At 43.2% G+C, this 14,321-nt stretch overlaps 2 protein-coding genes across 3 annotated transcripts in view; one reads left to right on the top strand and one right to left on the bottom strand.

Annotated features, from left to right (window-relative positions):
- Positions 1-3,331: 3,331 nt before the first annotated feature.
- Positions 3,332-7,353, bottom strand: LOC119496637 (prostaglandin reductase 3-like). The gene is made up of 2 exons (XM_037784077.1): positions 6,769-7,353; positions 3,332-4,428 (listed from the first exon to the last, which is right to left on the bottom strand). Exons 1-2 carry the CDS (start codon positions 7,077-7,079, stop codon positions 3,498-3,500), a joined length of 1,242 nt encoding a protein of 413 aa, XP_037640005.1. The 5' UTR covers positions 7,080-7,353; the 3' UTR covers positions 3,332-3,497.
- The window catches only part of LOC119496636 (teashirt homolog 1-like), a 37,237-nt gene continuing 29,365 nt past the window's right edge, over positions 6,450-14,321 (top strand). The window contains exons 1-2 of one of the 2 annotated variants that reach the window (XM_037784075.1): positions 6,450-6,625; positions 8,751-9,288. In XM_037784075.1, the coding sequence (XP_037640003.1) occupies positions 9,249-9,288 (40 nt within the window). In that variant the 5' untranslated portion in view covers positions 6,450-6,625; positions 8,751-9,248. Of the gene's footprint in view, positions 6,626-7,501; positions 8,547-8,750; positions 9,289-14,321 lie in introns of those variants that run through there. The other variant, XM_037784074.1, reaches the window with a different exon arrangement.

The following is a 14,321-nucleotide window of genomic DNA, read 5'->3' as shown; positions in this document are numbered from 1 at the left end:
AAACCAAGTCACTCCGACTCAAAATCATCTGCAGGCATGAATTTTAAATGTCATGTAAGGCTAAAGGTCACGGTTATGTGCAAGATGTACCAAACCTCTATCTAAGTGAGTCCACATTTTATAATGTAGCTTTAAATAAAAACAAAGCAAAGAAAAGGAAGTTTAAAGGAACAGTGTGTAACATTTAGGAGGATCTACTGGCATAAATGGAATATTAAAGGTACCATATTGTAGAAAGTGAGATTTCCAGGTCTTTTATATTATAAAACAGGTTTAAGTGCTATATAAATACTGTTAAACTATCAAAACACTCACCATACGGAGAAATGCACACAGCCCTTATTCAGAAATTGTGCGTTTGAAACAAGCCGTTAGGATTTCTGTCCATTTGTGATGTCACAAATATACAATATTTAGATCATTACACGGTTTTAAACATAAAAATTCTAAATGTGTCCCAGTTTATATCCTGTTGCAGTGTATGTGAATAACATCAGCTGACAGGAAGCAAACATGGACTCAAGCTGTTGCCTAGCAACGCAATTCTGTTGAAATGCACTAAAACAGAGCGTTTCAGACAGAGGGTAAATACAGGTATATTCAGGCAGACAGTATGAGGAAAATAAAGTTTTTTTTTTAACATTACAGCATGTAAACATGTTCTAGTAGAAACACAAAATACAAGTATGAACCTGAAAATGAGCACGATATGGGACCTTTAATAAATAAGTTTTCTTTAGTGTATAATCATCTGAATATACGAATTGTTGTGTTTTCGTTACCTTAGAATGAGCCGTTCATATCTACATATAGAGTGGGTCCTCTTCACGGAGCCGGCTGACATTTTTTCCTACAGTAGCCCAGAACGGACAAACCAAACTCTGGCTCTAGAGAGGGCCATTTGCGTTTCCGCGTCGGCCACCATGGTTCTCCTACACGCTTTGTGCACAGGAGAAGTTTCAGCGCGTTGCAAATCCTACACACTGCACCTTTAAAGGAAACACGTGACCTCTTGGAGAATTCAGCACCCAGTGTTGTGTCTACCTGCGCTACAATCATGACAATATATATAATATTAACAAAACCATTGTTTCTAACAAGAAATTGAGTGAATATAAGCAGGGATGAAAGATTTGGAGGAAAAAAAGAGAATAAAATATATCGAAAGATGAGAAAAATTAATGTCCAGAGGTACTTTTCAAATTAATTATTTTCTTGTTGATGTGTTAATAATTTAAAAAGTGTTACTTTAATATTTTCATAATTTGTAGTTGATACCTATCACAACTGTTTCTATTTGGATAACTACCCCCAATAAACCAGAACACAATGGACCTCATGTAAGAAGCGATATACAAACTAATATTCTCTTATTTTTGTTCGTATCCACGATTTGCTCTTATTATGTTAGTACCCACTGATTTCTTTGATTCACCAATGTTTTCTGGTCGGTAGCACTCTTACCGAGATAAGAAAAAAAACCCATCTTGTTTCACAGTCCACAAATTGTTTGTTTGTATAACGCTAGGAAATAAACCTTTTAAATTTGAGGAACATAAAAAAAAATCCATGAATATCATATAATCAAATTTAGATTATTTGATGTTTTAGAGTAATTATAATTATTGGATTATTCAATTTGTGGGCTAAAAAAATACTATTGGTCCATTGATCCCAATTAAGATAAAAAAAAACTCTTGGATGATATTGCGTGGCTTACATACTGCTCTTAGATGCTTTTTGAATTTCTTGTAACGCTAGTACTGACGCTCTGGAAAAGTGCATGTTTACCTTGCTTAAGTTTATTTAACAGTAGCAGTAACAGAAGTAATATAGGCCTGTCGGTTTCAATATGCCGCCCACCCTCGTTCAGATGTTTTCCGTGTTCCATCTATCTATCCGTGTCGTCTATCTTATCAATTGTTCTTCTCCTAATAGTGTTTTTTTTCTCTCCAATTCTCGTGCATGTGTCAGAGTATTTGCACACGGCACAACACCTGCTCTTATATAGTGTTTAGGGGGTGCTGCCTATGCTAATACCTGCCCTTTATATAGCGTTTGGGGGGCATTATCTATGCTAATAATTTACGATCAAGTGGGATTCATCACTCAGCACACCTGGTGTAAGAGCAGATTTGGATGGTTAAGAACGTTCTGAGCATCTGGAGTTGACATCTCTTATTTTTTCTCTTAACAGAAATTTAAGAGAATGTTGCAGCATGAGGCCCGATGTGTATGTGAAAGATATTATAGGACTTAAAACATCAGTAATCACCGTAACTAAATGTGAAAAAGTGACCACTATGTCGAGGAGCTGTTCGGACTCGCTACACCATGGATGCAAACTGGCCTTGGCCTGGTGTGTTTGTGATTTCCTGCACCGTCTGGTGAAGGTAGCAGCTTTGCATGCTGGGGTCACACCTGTAACGTATTTCACACTGGGTTATATTTTGAGTGGCCACCTGGATGAGGAAATAACATGTTCACAGTGCATGAACACTACAGCCCTCCCTGCCAGGTAGGAACAGGTGTTTGTTTTAGACTACAAACGGTACATTAACACAACACGGACTGCTTCAACATACAGCGGCTCTTCTCTGCTTCTTGCTTTTTAAAGAAGTCTGTGAAACTTTTCACCTATTGAGGCCTTTTAAATCTTTGGTCAAATGATCTGCCATGTGACTTAACTTCCCACCATATGTTGTGCTGCTTTGTTTCCAAAATGAAATTAAATAGAAAAAAAAATGTCAAAGGGCATTCCACAATACATTCACTACAAGTGATTTTTTTTTTTTTTTTTTACAAGGAGTGGGGAAACGTAATGGCGTTTTCTAGTCCAACTCCTGGTTAGCTGGACTAATTTTTTTTTTTTATTATGTGCAGCTTCGGGGCATGTGAATGAAAAGATTGATTGTGTGAATGCCATTTCTGTCAGCCACAAACAGGCGATGAAATACCAAGCGCACCTGGAGCAGCACTCACTTCTGACAAGCACATACCAATGTAAGCCCCTATTAGAAAAACAATGAAGTCTATCATAAAACATTTATGGTAGATAAAGTGCCTGAGAGTGCTAAAAAGCAAGCACATTATGGCAGCTGGTCTAAATTAATTTCAGGAGGTGGGCTCCTACCAGACGGTGGGCACACAAGATTAAGAAACAAAAAAAATCTATCGTTTCTGATTTTTAATCTGAATATTTGTGCAATAACATCATCAATGCATGGTTCTTATTTAATTTTCAGATTTGTTTTATACTTGCAAATGACAGACTGTTGAACCCTCACGTGAATATTAATAAATGTAGTTTACAAATCATGATAGCAGAAAATAAAGCTCATTATGTTTATTCGTAAAAGCATTGTGTAGATTTACTTATATTGTTATATTAATCATCTTACAAAAATAAAGAAAATAACCTCTATTAAAGCCCTGCAGATTTCAATCATTTGAGTTCAAGTATGATTTTTTCTTTTGTGCATTAACGATCACTTAACTCACAGTTTACTATCGCTAACAGGGGGCGGTGCCACTTCCACCACGACCTTGCCCAGGTTTTTCCCAGCATACATGTAGTCCACCGCCCGGAAGACTGACTCCAAGCCTACGAACCTCCCCTCCGGAGCCAAATCCCCACAGTCCACCTCACACACCAGCTTCCCCTTGGCAAACATCTGCATCATGCTACCCAGAGCCTCCCTGTAGTCGCTGACGAAGTGGGGCAGGAAGAATCCCCGCATGCTGGCCGACTTCTGGAGCAGCTTCACCGGCAGCGTTCCCCCTCTGAAGGCCGGGACCCCTGACGCCGTCTGGTACCCCGAGATGAAGCCGATCACTATGAGCCGCCCCTTATTGGCCAGACTGTTCACTGCAAGCTCTAAGACGCTGCCTCCGACTGACTCGTACACCACGTCTACGCCTCGCGGGTACTCTTTCTTCAGCGTCTTGGCCAGATCTTCTGTGGTGTAGTTGATCGGCCGGTCGCAGCCGATGGATTTAAGGAAGCCGGCTTTCTCGTTGGATGAGCAGGTCCCGATCACGTGGCAACCGGCCTGCTTGGCAAACTGCACGGCGAACTGTCCCGTTCCCCCCGCTGCCGCCGTGACCAGGACCGTCTCGCCTTTGGCCAGGTCGCCCAGGCGTTTCAAGGCGATGTAGGCCGTGGCGCCGCTGACCAGCAGGGTGAGGAACTCTTGTTTCACCGAGGGGACGGGCACACTTTCCTTGGCTGGCACCACTGTGTACTCTGCGAACGCACCGCTGCCAAAGTAGGCCACGGTGTCCCCGACGGTGTAACGGGAGCTGGCGCTAAGGCCGAGGCCAACAACCTCACCGATACCCTCGAAACCGGCGTCGAAGGGGGGCTTCACCGAGGGGTCGTACCGGCCTGCAGAGTAATTAATATCAGAGGCGTTGATTCCCACAAAACTGAAATACAAACAGAAAAAGTGGATTAAAGTTGAGAAAATAAAACAGTTACATGATGAAGTTGTGAATAAATCACACACACAGTCGTGGACAAAAGCTTTTATGTGGTCATTAGTGTGGGCGCATATTTCCTGAATTCTGTCTGAAGGTCAAGGCTTCAGCTTCCTTCTCTAGACATGTCTGCACGGGGCACAAACACTCTGGTTTGTTTTGGCAATGATTCCCTTTTCTCTGGAAGAGAACGGCCCTGCGCTGACAGGGAAAGGCTTGTATCACAAAACACATTGCATGATGTCATGATTCATTGTCTTCAGAGACACCCACAACAAACTGCACTTTTTAAAAACCTTAGATAGTTGCTTCTTCTTGCCTCGACACGAAAGACGGCTGTTTTCATCTTACTTTGGTAACATGCTGGAAACAAATATGTGAGAAAGGAATGTATAAATAAATCATTTACCGTCTCTTAGAGCGGCACGCATGCTGGGCCTCATTACTGTGCATGTCACACGTGTACTTTGAGCTCGTAGATAATGCTTCTGTGGTTTATAGACGGGTCACAGTGATATAACAGAACACCTTGATTTGACTACTTCACATCCATAGAATCACTTTCCTCACAGGGAAATATTATGTTCTCATCAAAAGGTGCAACTATTTCAATGTGCATGAGTAAAAACACTGAGCCACTTGAGTTTTAACAAATTAAAATAAGCCTGTTTGCACGTAAACCTCTGAAAAACTTCAGAATCTAATAACGTAGCTTCGCCAAGATGATAAAATGATGTACAGCAAACTTAAAAACCCAACACTTGTTACGGTAATATTATAATATAATAACATGAAAGGTGTTTTAAGCTACACTTTGAAAAATACTAAATGAAATGTTAAGGTTTTGAGGCCTGTATTTTTGATTTATAGTAAAACTGACACAATCACATTTATGCAAATTATTTATTTTGGCGTGCATACATATAAAAAATAATTAAAAGAAAATGCTAAATTCATTCATGAGAAGGTCATATATTTGTACACATTTATGAGACTACATTTAAGCTTTGTGTAAAGTTTCAGTGAACACATGGAGGTGTGGGGGGACTTGAGGATTTACTGCATGTGGCAAAGACCTGCTTCAATGACATCATCAGTAACATCTAAAATAAAGAAAGAAAGTTGAATTTCTTCTTTGTGAATTAATCCGCCTCTTCCACTGCAGTCGTGATCTTTCCAGTGATCAATTTATCCCTCTAAAATTCATCACTTTAACACTTTCGTATGTGATATTTCATTCGGATTGTTGCACTGACGCTGTGCAATATGGGACACAAGTGGTTCTCAATTTGCACAATTCCACAAATATTTATTTTCCGTTAGGTAAAACGTCTTCACTGATGCCCATGACTGTGACGCCTCACTAATACGGTCAAAGGTCTTGCCAGGCAGTAATGTATCTACACTCAATCTGATGGAAAAATACAAATTGTATTGGCAGTAAATACCACAATAAACCCCGAGGTGCATTTGTGTAAGGCTAACGTAACATTTAAAATCAGATCAGGTCGGTAATGTAGTAGTAAATCAAAATTAGGGTGAGATATTACCTCCGGCTGGAATCAGAAATACTGCTATTTTCAAAAAGAGCATCAATTTATGCCTTTTTTACACCTTAAAAAGGAGCAAATGTAGTTTAATACCATTTATATAATAATAATAATCAGTCAGTCTGTGTCAGGATAAAAAGAGACAAGGAGACTGACTGACTTCAGGTGGGTTTACTCTTCCCTAACCGAGAATACACTGCTGCTGCTGCTGCTGAATGAGAGAAATGATGCTGCAATTCCCGCGCCATGTAACACTGCATCTCCTTCTCCATCATCATCTCCATCTCTTGATGCCAGTCTGAGCCCCCCTCCCCTCCCCATCCCCACCTCCATGACTTTCTGTTTGCAGTTTGGTGACGTAGAGAGACAGGAGGACAGAGAGAGAGAGAGAGAGAGAAGAGAGAGAGAGAGAGAGAGAGAGAGAGAGAGAGAGAGAGAAAGAGAGAGAGAGATGCCGAGATGGATTGATAGACAAATGCAGAGAAGAGGGCGGAACTTGGAATTACAGTAGAGCGCTTATTCCTCACGTATTTCACCATCTTGTGATGGTGATGATGATGATGGTGATCGCAGGTGCCGGACATGGATAGATGAAGGTAAGAGGAGCCTTTATACAACTTCTCAACATCACTGTGATAGATCGCCATCAGATAATGATCCTTTAAAGAGACTCCTGACACGCTTTGGGTCACATTACTGTCTGTTTCTGTCCACCTTTTAAAAAACAACAACAACTTACCGGTTCCTCACGAGCAGCTCCGCGTCTCCGGGAGTCGGAACCGCGACGGTTTGAATAGAAACGGCCTCTCTGAAATCAGGACTGAGCTTGTTGACGACCAGCTTCCTCATGCTGCTCGGTATGGACGAGCCGTTAAAATCCATGAAGTGCGCGGAGTAGGACATGTCTATGATGGAGCGGCGCGGAGCCACCGGGTGAACTCCGGAAAGTGCGTCGGTTCCTCTGCGACCCGCTCCGACCACCGACACAACCGACACCGCTCTGCTGCCGCTCCTCCCGGTCCGCCCCAGCAGCAGCAGGAGGCTGGACATGACGCCTCCCAAATGTGACAAAGTTCACGGACAACTTGACTAGCAGGCTCCGTTAGTGGCGGCAGTGAGCCGGGCTGCCGTTAGCCTGCGCTGTGGGCTGCTCTCCTCCTCTCTGTAGCCTACACAGCGAGCAGGCCAAGCCGAGCTGAACCGGGCTGCACGAGCTTTTAAACACAAATAAAAGGCGCAATATTTGTGCAGCGTGCCTCTCTGTTTGCAAAAAAAAACAACAATGTAGCATTTGGGTTTAAATGGTAGCTGTGGTGCAGCCCTGTAGCAGCTCAGCAGCAGCAGCAGCTTCGCCCCAGCAGACTTGTAGTCGGAGTCCCTCCCCTTCCCGGACACAACACTCACTTCCTAGTAAGGTGAAACAAATCAATCCTCGTCTCCGAACAGATCCTCAACCGTTTTCCTCCCACCAAACCGACACCGACCTCTCCAAACATCTACAAATACGCAGCTCACTATATAATAAAAGGTCGCGTTGTGCCGTTGCGCACCGTTTAAATCGCATTTTGATTCGGTTGCTGAACCGTGTTTGCGCCCACATGTCGGCTACACCTGTAACCAAAACCTCCAGCAGACATTAGTGTGTTTGCATTCCTTTCTGCTCGAACATTTCCTTTACATGTGTTCTCATCTAATTGTCACCTGACAACTGTCATTTTGTGAACACGTCTCCAGGCTATTTAAACGCATGTAACTCCTACATAACTACGACGTAGTGTGTAACTCGTAGTACAACCAGTGACTACAACATACTGTAACATACAGTAACATCCTGTTTGGTCCTATTGAACCCCCCACCTAGTGGGAGACGAACCTCCAACTCGTAGTCTGACAAGCTAAAGATGGACATTAAGTTGGACCAGCCGTGTACTAGTGGCGTGTTTGTTGTGCTTTGAGCTACATGTTCATCTAAGTTTTGGTTTTAGTTGGTAACTTCCGGAAGGATCCTCTCCTTTGTCGGAGGTTTTGGGTTTTAGTAAAGCAAAGGGAGAAGGAGAGAGAGAGAAAGAGAGAGAGAGAGAGGGGGGGAAAACAAGACAATTAAAGAGATTGACAGGTAGCTCCTCTGTCAGGGTGACGCTGGTGGAGAGGGAGGAGTAAACTGGAGCAGGAACAGCCACTCGATGCGTCTGTCTATCAGTTGAGACTGTCTGAAACTGCTTCTGGATCCACCGCCTTTTCCATTTTTTCTTTTTTTTGGGAGAGCTCGGATCAGTCCCTGGAGTTTTTCCCCTCTCTCTTTTTTGCTCTTTTTAAGAGACAAATCTTTGAGTCCGTGTCGATCTGCTGTGTGTTGTTGGTGAAGCCTGGATGCGCCTGCGTCCTGTTGGTTTCTCCTCTCTCTCTCAACTGATCCGCTCTCCACCGCATCAGACACCCCGACAACAAAATACACCCGACTCTGGTCCAACATGCGATGAGATGAGCGGGGGGAATTATATCTGCGACTCTTAAAACGTAAGTAAGAGAGAAAGCCTGCTTGTCCCATTTATTCTTATTTTATTCTTTGGTTCAATGGGAGAGAAAGAGGGAGGGAGGAAAAAGTGTCCGCCGGACTGGTGAGTCTGGATCCGGGCTGAGGTGGCGTGGTGGTGACGGGACTGACTGACATTAACCCATCTAATGCCTGTCTCTCTGTTCTCTCTCCTTTCTCTCTTCCAGGTCTCTGGCTCAAGAGGAGAAGGAAACGCGAGGATACCAGACTTATCAGAGCGGGACTTATTGGTTTTGTTGAGTTTATTTATTGTGTAGTTTCTGTGCGTCAAAAGACGCAGCAAACTATCGTCCCCCTCCAAACAGCACTGGAGATTAGGGAGATTTCTTTTTTTCCAGGGGGAGTGAAGTGAAAACTTGGGTTTCAAGGTGCTGCTGATTCTTTTCTTTTCTTTTTTAAACCCCTGCCATGAGAGCCATGAAGGAAGATGATCTTTGATGGACATGGAGGTGTCAGGAGCTGGCCCAATCCATTCCTAATTTTTGGTGCTTGTTGTCGAAGCCGAGCCAGCTATTGAGTCCAAAAAAGAGCAGTCAGTTTGAGAACAACACAGCTCCGAGATCAGAACCCCTTCACCCCGACAAACGGGATGATTTGTCCGAACTGACAGACTGTATTAGTTTGTAATCGCTGCATGAGAAGCGCCGTGGAGAGCGACGGTCACTATGCCGAGGAGAAAGCAGCAAGAGCCGCGGCGATCAGCAGGTACAAGCCGCTCCTCCATTTACCAGCACTACACAACTACTTCTCATTTACTGTCAAGTGTCAAATGAAAATATCTCCTTCCACATCACATTGTTTAGTTGTTTTGCATGCTGACATTTATTTAACAACTGTGTTTAAATTTAATTAGTTGTGTTATTAACACAGCGCGCGACTCAACCCCCCTGACCCACAGTTGCGTTTTAAAATGGGTCTTAATTGCACAAATGACGCACATATCTGCGCATTGCCATTTTTTTTATTATCCTCCTTTGCCAGGAAAGTTCTCTTAAGAATGGTGAGATAAACTAAATGGCATGTTATGGGGATAAAAGGGAGCTTTTGAGGTTCAAGAGTGAGTAATGATGAATAATTGACTGGGAAAGAAGGGGGAGAAAACTGGTGAGAGCCGGTTTTTTTTCCTCCTTTTCTTTCTGTTTTATTAGAGGATTGCCATCCTTGATTTGATGCGTGATTGATCGCCTGTCATGTGGCAGTCTTTGATCTATTCATCCCTGATAAACATCAATAAATCCTGCCATGAAGACAAGCATGCCTCTGGTAGGTTTAGCACACAACCCTCCTGTTGTCTCAAGCAGAAAAAAAAAGTTGTGAATTAGGGTGGAAAAATCACCTCGTTTTATTTTCAGGGAAAAAGCAGATGAAAGGACGGTGTGTATGTTGAACAGATCACAGGAAAAAAATCAACCCAAACACTCCTTTTTTTAATCAGGTGTTTGCCTTTTGGTTGATGGAGATAATCTTTTAAGCAACATTCCCATCCAGATTCAGCCCACATTCACTGTAAGAATCAGTCCAGTAATGAAATCAATATCCACTGCTGGAGGCGAGTAGAACGTTTGCAATGTGACCAACTGATAAAACCAGGTCTTGGCAGAGAGGACCGACAAGGTTGACTTCTAGTGGTTTGGATTTGGACTCCCCCTTTTTTCCTCTCTCGTCTCCCTGCAGCCTTTAAACAAATGTAAATGAGTGACAGGGGTTTCTACCTCTGTGCTAATGAGGCCGGGCCTTTGAAGTTAGGCATTAACAACTGGAGTGAACAAAAGACAGTTACAGAATTTTAAAGAGATTTTGAAATATGAGGTGCAAAGCGGGTCGAACAGGAGGGCCAGCCGACGAAGACTTTGAACTCAGCGGGTTTTATCATTTTAAGCAGGGAGCTGCTGCTGCTGCTGCTGCTGCTGGTGGTGGTGGTGGTGAGGATGAGGAGGAGGATGAGAAGCAGTGTAGGATGGAGAACATTCAACCGGTGCTCACTGTCGACTTCTCTCTTTCTCCCTAGCAAAGCACTTCTCACATGATTTCGGGCCTACTCTGTTCAGATTTAGATATCTCGCTTTACTTTTCCGAGTGTGTGTGTGTGTGTGAGTTTCGGTTGTTGTTTTGGTGAAATAGCCCACTGGAAACGGTCGACCATGGTGGCAGCTGAGTGACTCCTGTTAGCTTTCTGCATGTAGATGGAGGCATGAAAACATGACATCGCTGTGACCCCTCCCTTCTCTCACCACACACACACACACACACACCATTGATCCATTACACTGTCCACTGAGTGCCATGCGCATCATATGGGTTGTAATGGTCAATCACAGCTTGGCAGACGGGATGTTTTCCATTCTTCCATGAACATGACAGTCAGTCAGAGATAACGCCCTCCACTCCACACTCCCAGTAGCAACAAATAACCAACACACACTCACACACTAGGCTAGCCTGATGCTCCACTGGGAGCTGGTACTGACCTGTGGCTTCCTCTCTGTGCTGCTGCTCAGAGAGGAAATTGCTCATGGTGGTGGTGGGAGCGAGCGAGCATGGAAATCACAGCTCAGACAATTAAAACAACAATAGCAGACTTGTCTCGACAGGTTTCTCTTTCTTTTTTTTCTCTCACTTTGTACCTTTTTCAGAGAATATTATTTGTTATGTAACGTCTGTTTTAGTGTTTCAAGGCCGAATCAGGCATAAAATATTCCACAACACCAGAAATGGCGAAAAGTCTTAATTGTGGATTTCTTTGGAGATTTACTATCAGCTGTAGAAATTATATTTTCCTATAATGTAGCCAGGTTATAATCAAATGTCTTCCATGGGCTTGTAGCAACAACGGCATTTTTGTATTCCTTATTTACCCCTAAATTTGTAAAATTTCTTTAATTTATCTTTTATTTTTTTTTTATTTTACAGTTACATAAAGACATCTCTGATTTTGACTCATAATTAAATTTATTTTCTCAAACAATAATTTTCCAACTCAATTTTCTCCTGAAGCTTGTGTGTCTGTATGTTGAGTTAAGATCCACCAAAAATGGCCAAGAAACCAGGATATTTTACAGACCATATGTAGCTCTCATTACACTTTAAAAAAATAAATTATAGTTTTCATTCAAGAATCCGAGTAGTAAAGCTGAGATGGAAAGAAACCTGCTTTAGAGAGTGTGTAAAATGGATATTTCCCTCTTTCCACTATACATTTTATAGTGCACAGATGCATGTTCCTGTGTGTGTTATTACACTTGTAGCCTCACCTCGTCATTAAAACGACTGGATTTAAGAGTGAGGGATGAGGGTGGGGGGGTGCAGGAAGGAAGGAAGGCAGGAACAATAAAAAAGACAGAATGGAGTGATGCCGTCTTTCATCCGAGGCAGGCTTTTAGATAGCCTTACAGGAGGAAGATGAGGAGGAAGAGCAGATAAGATAGTCGCTCTTATTTCTGCGGAGCACGGTGGTTAATTATAAGAAAGACAGTGTGTGTGTGTGTGTGTGGGTATTGGGGGGTGGGGGGGTAAGGTTGCTTCCCGTTGGCTTCATTAGAGAGAGCCCTAATTATCTGCGGAGCTGATGGATTTGTGACAGGCCCTAACGATTAATGCTGACAAATTCAGTAAGGTGTCAAGTCCGCAGCTGCCTTGATGTAATCAAGTTGATATTATACAGTCCCCATAGCCCCTAGTGCAGCACCAACTCAATTTGCCTGTGCAGGTGACAAATGGACTTTGCTACCTGACTAATCACGTCAGGAGACAATGCCAGTTAATGACCTCAGTGAGCCCCCGCCGCCCCCACCCCCACCTCTCTTATAACCTTGTAATAAGCGAGCCAGACCAGCACATCGCAACCTTTCCCTCTGTTCTCTCTGTTTTTTATTTGTATTTTCGACGGTCTCATTCCCTTTTGTTTATATTTTAATCCCTTCAATTACAGAGTTTATCATTTCTGTTTCAAGTAGCGTTGCATTTTCTTAAAGTTTCCTCTTGTTTTTCGGCTGGAATGTGAAGGTGGAAACGTTTCAACTGTTGCAGGAGATTTATTTATTTTTATATTAATGACACAGCCCGGGCCTGTTCTAACAACTTGATGTATCGGCACTCCAAAGTAATCCCACGGACCGTTTTTAAAAAATATAGACGTTCGGTTGGAAGGTTTTTTACACTTTTTGCATGTGTTGCAGCCCTGCTAGTAAATCACCACCACATCATAACACGGCCCGCTCGCACTTTTGGCTGAACGTCCTCCCAACTCGATGCTGTTTGTAGCCGCCTCGCTGAAGGCCTCCAGTTTATTTCCGAGCTGGAGAATCACAGTGCCCAGGGATTAATGATTTTGCATGCCCGGGGTAGCTAAGATTACACAGCGACCTTTGTGCTCTTACTTGACGATGCTGTTATGTGATATTCTCTCCCCTCGAAATAATCAGCATGCTGAGATTTATGTGCACCCCCCCACCACCACCAACCACCCTTCTGTCTACACCAGCGTCCTGAGGAGTGCAGCAGTGTATAGCCTCTAGGTGTGTGTTTTTTTTTTTACTTTTAATGTTGCCGGATTTGAATACCCCCCTCTTTCCTGAGAATTAGAACAGTCTTGTTTTGATAAAGAAAAAGTTTATTTCCAGCAAAGGAACTAGTGTCTTTGGCCTGAAAGTTGGAGTGGCTTATTACATCCGATGGCTTAAGGGCTCCAAAGCTTCTGAGAAATGAGAAGTTTATGTTATAATTCAGTGAAGAAAGTGTGTGTGTGAGAGTTAGAGAGGGAGGGAGCGGGGGGAGACAGAGGCGAAGAGAGCGTGTGTGTGTTTGTAGCTTAGCACTGACCGGTGTTAGTTTTCCTGGAATGAATAACTTGAACGAGTGTAACGGTAACCGCTCCGTGTTAGTCATCCTCTTTAGCGGGGCCTGTCTTCGGATCCCCTCTCCGTTCCCTCGCCGGAGCACGAAAACAACCTTCCAACAGCAGCTCCACATATTCCTCACTTCTTCTGACTGTCATATCTGTTCACTAATCCCAATCAAAAACGAGGGGATACCAGACAGAGCAGGAACACTATATTGATCCACAGCAGCCAGTTTTCAGTTATGTTTCCTGGGCATTCCCTTTAGCGTATGTGTGTTTGGCGGTCGGACTCGGCTAGAGGTTACGCTAATTGGAGCGGTGGTGTCGTTAGCAGGTGGCATCGATCGACCTCGTCGATAGCCACTTTTGCTCCTGCGCCACCCTCCGAAACTATTAGTTAAATTTACATCAGGGATTTGAGGCAGTCAAAGGTCAAACACGCTCAGCTCGCTCTTCTAATGCCTCGAGTCACCAGAAGTGCCCGTGTGTGTGTCTGTGTGTGTGTGTGTGTGTGTCTGCGTGTGTGGTATTAGTTACTTACATTTATTATCCTTGCACATGCAATCCTTTTGCACAGATCTTCCATTTATAAAACAGCTTCAAGATCAACATGAAAGGTTTTTTTATAGTATTGATTATCAGTGAATAACTAATATAATGAAATGGAAGGTGTTAGCAAGGTTTAAGCAGCATGCGTTAAGCTTTTTCTGTTCACACAGATAAGAATATATTTCACACCGTAGCAATAGCACCCCTCCTTGTCTCTTTCTCTTCCTTTCTTTCTGATTCTTTCCGGGGCATTCTCAACAAAAGCTGCCCTCAGGGCACGCTGCTACCATCACTAGCAGTGTGTTGCCCTCGCTGCACTTTAGACACACACACACACACACACACCGTCAGC

This window comes from Sebastes umbrosus, chromosome 11 (genome assembly GCF_015220745.1).
Source record: "Sebastes umbrosus isolate fSebUmb1 chromosome 11, fSebUmb1.pri, whole genome shotgun sequence".
NCBI classification, from domain to species: Eukaryota; Metazoa; Chordata; class Actinopteri; order Perciformes; family Sebastidae; genus Sebastes; species Sebastes umbrosus.
The sequence above is the reverse complement of the archived record's forward strand: the minus strand, read 5'-3'. Positions and strand labels throughout refer to the sequence as shown.

Bases quoted from the DNA above. Each gene is read 5' to 3' on its own strand.
- LOC119496637 (XM_037784077.1), bottom strand. From the start codon at position 7,079: ATGTCCAGCCTCCTGCTGCTGCTGGGGCGGACCGGGAGGAGCGGCAGC. The intron at 4,429-6,768 runs GTAAGTTGTTGT...TTTGTATTTCAG, and splicing joins GAGCTGCTCGTGAGGAACCG to TTTTGTGGGAATCAACGCCT.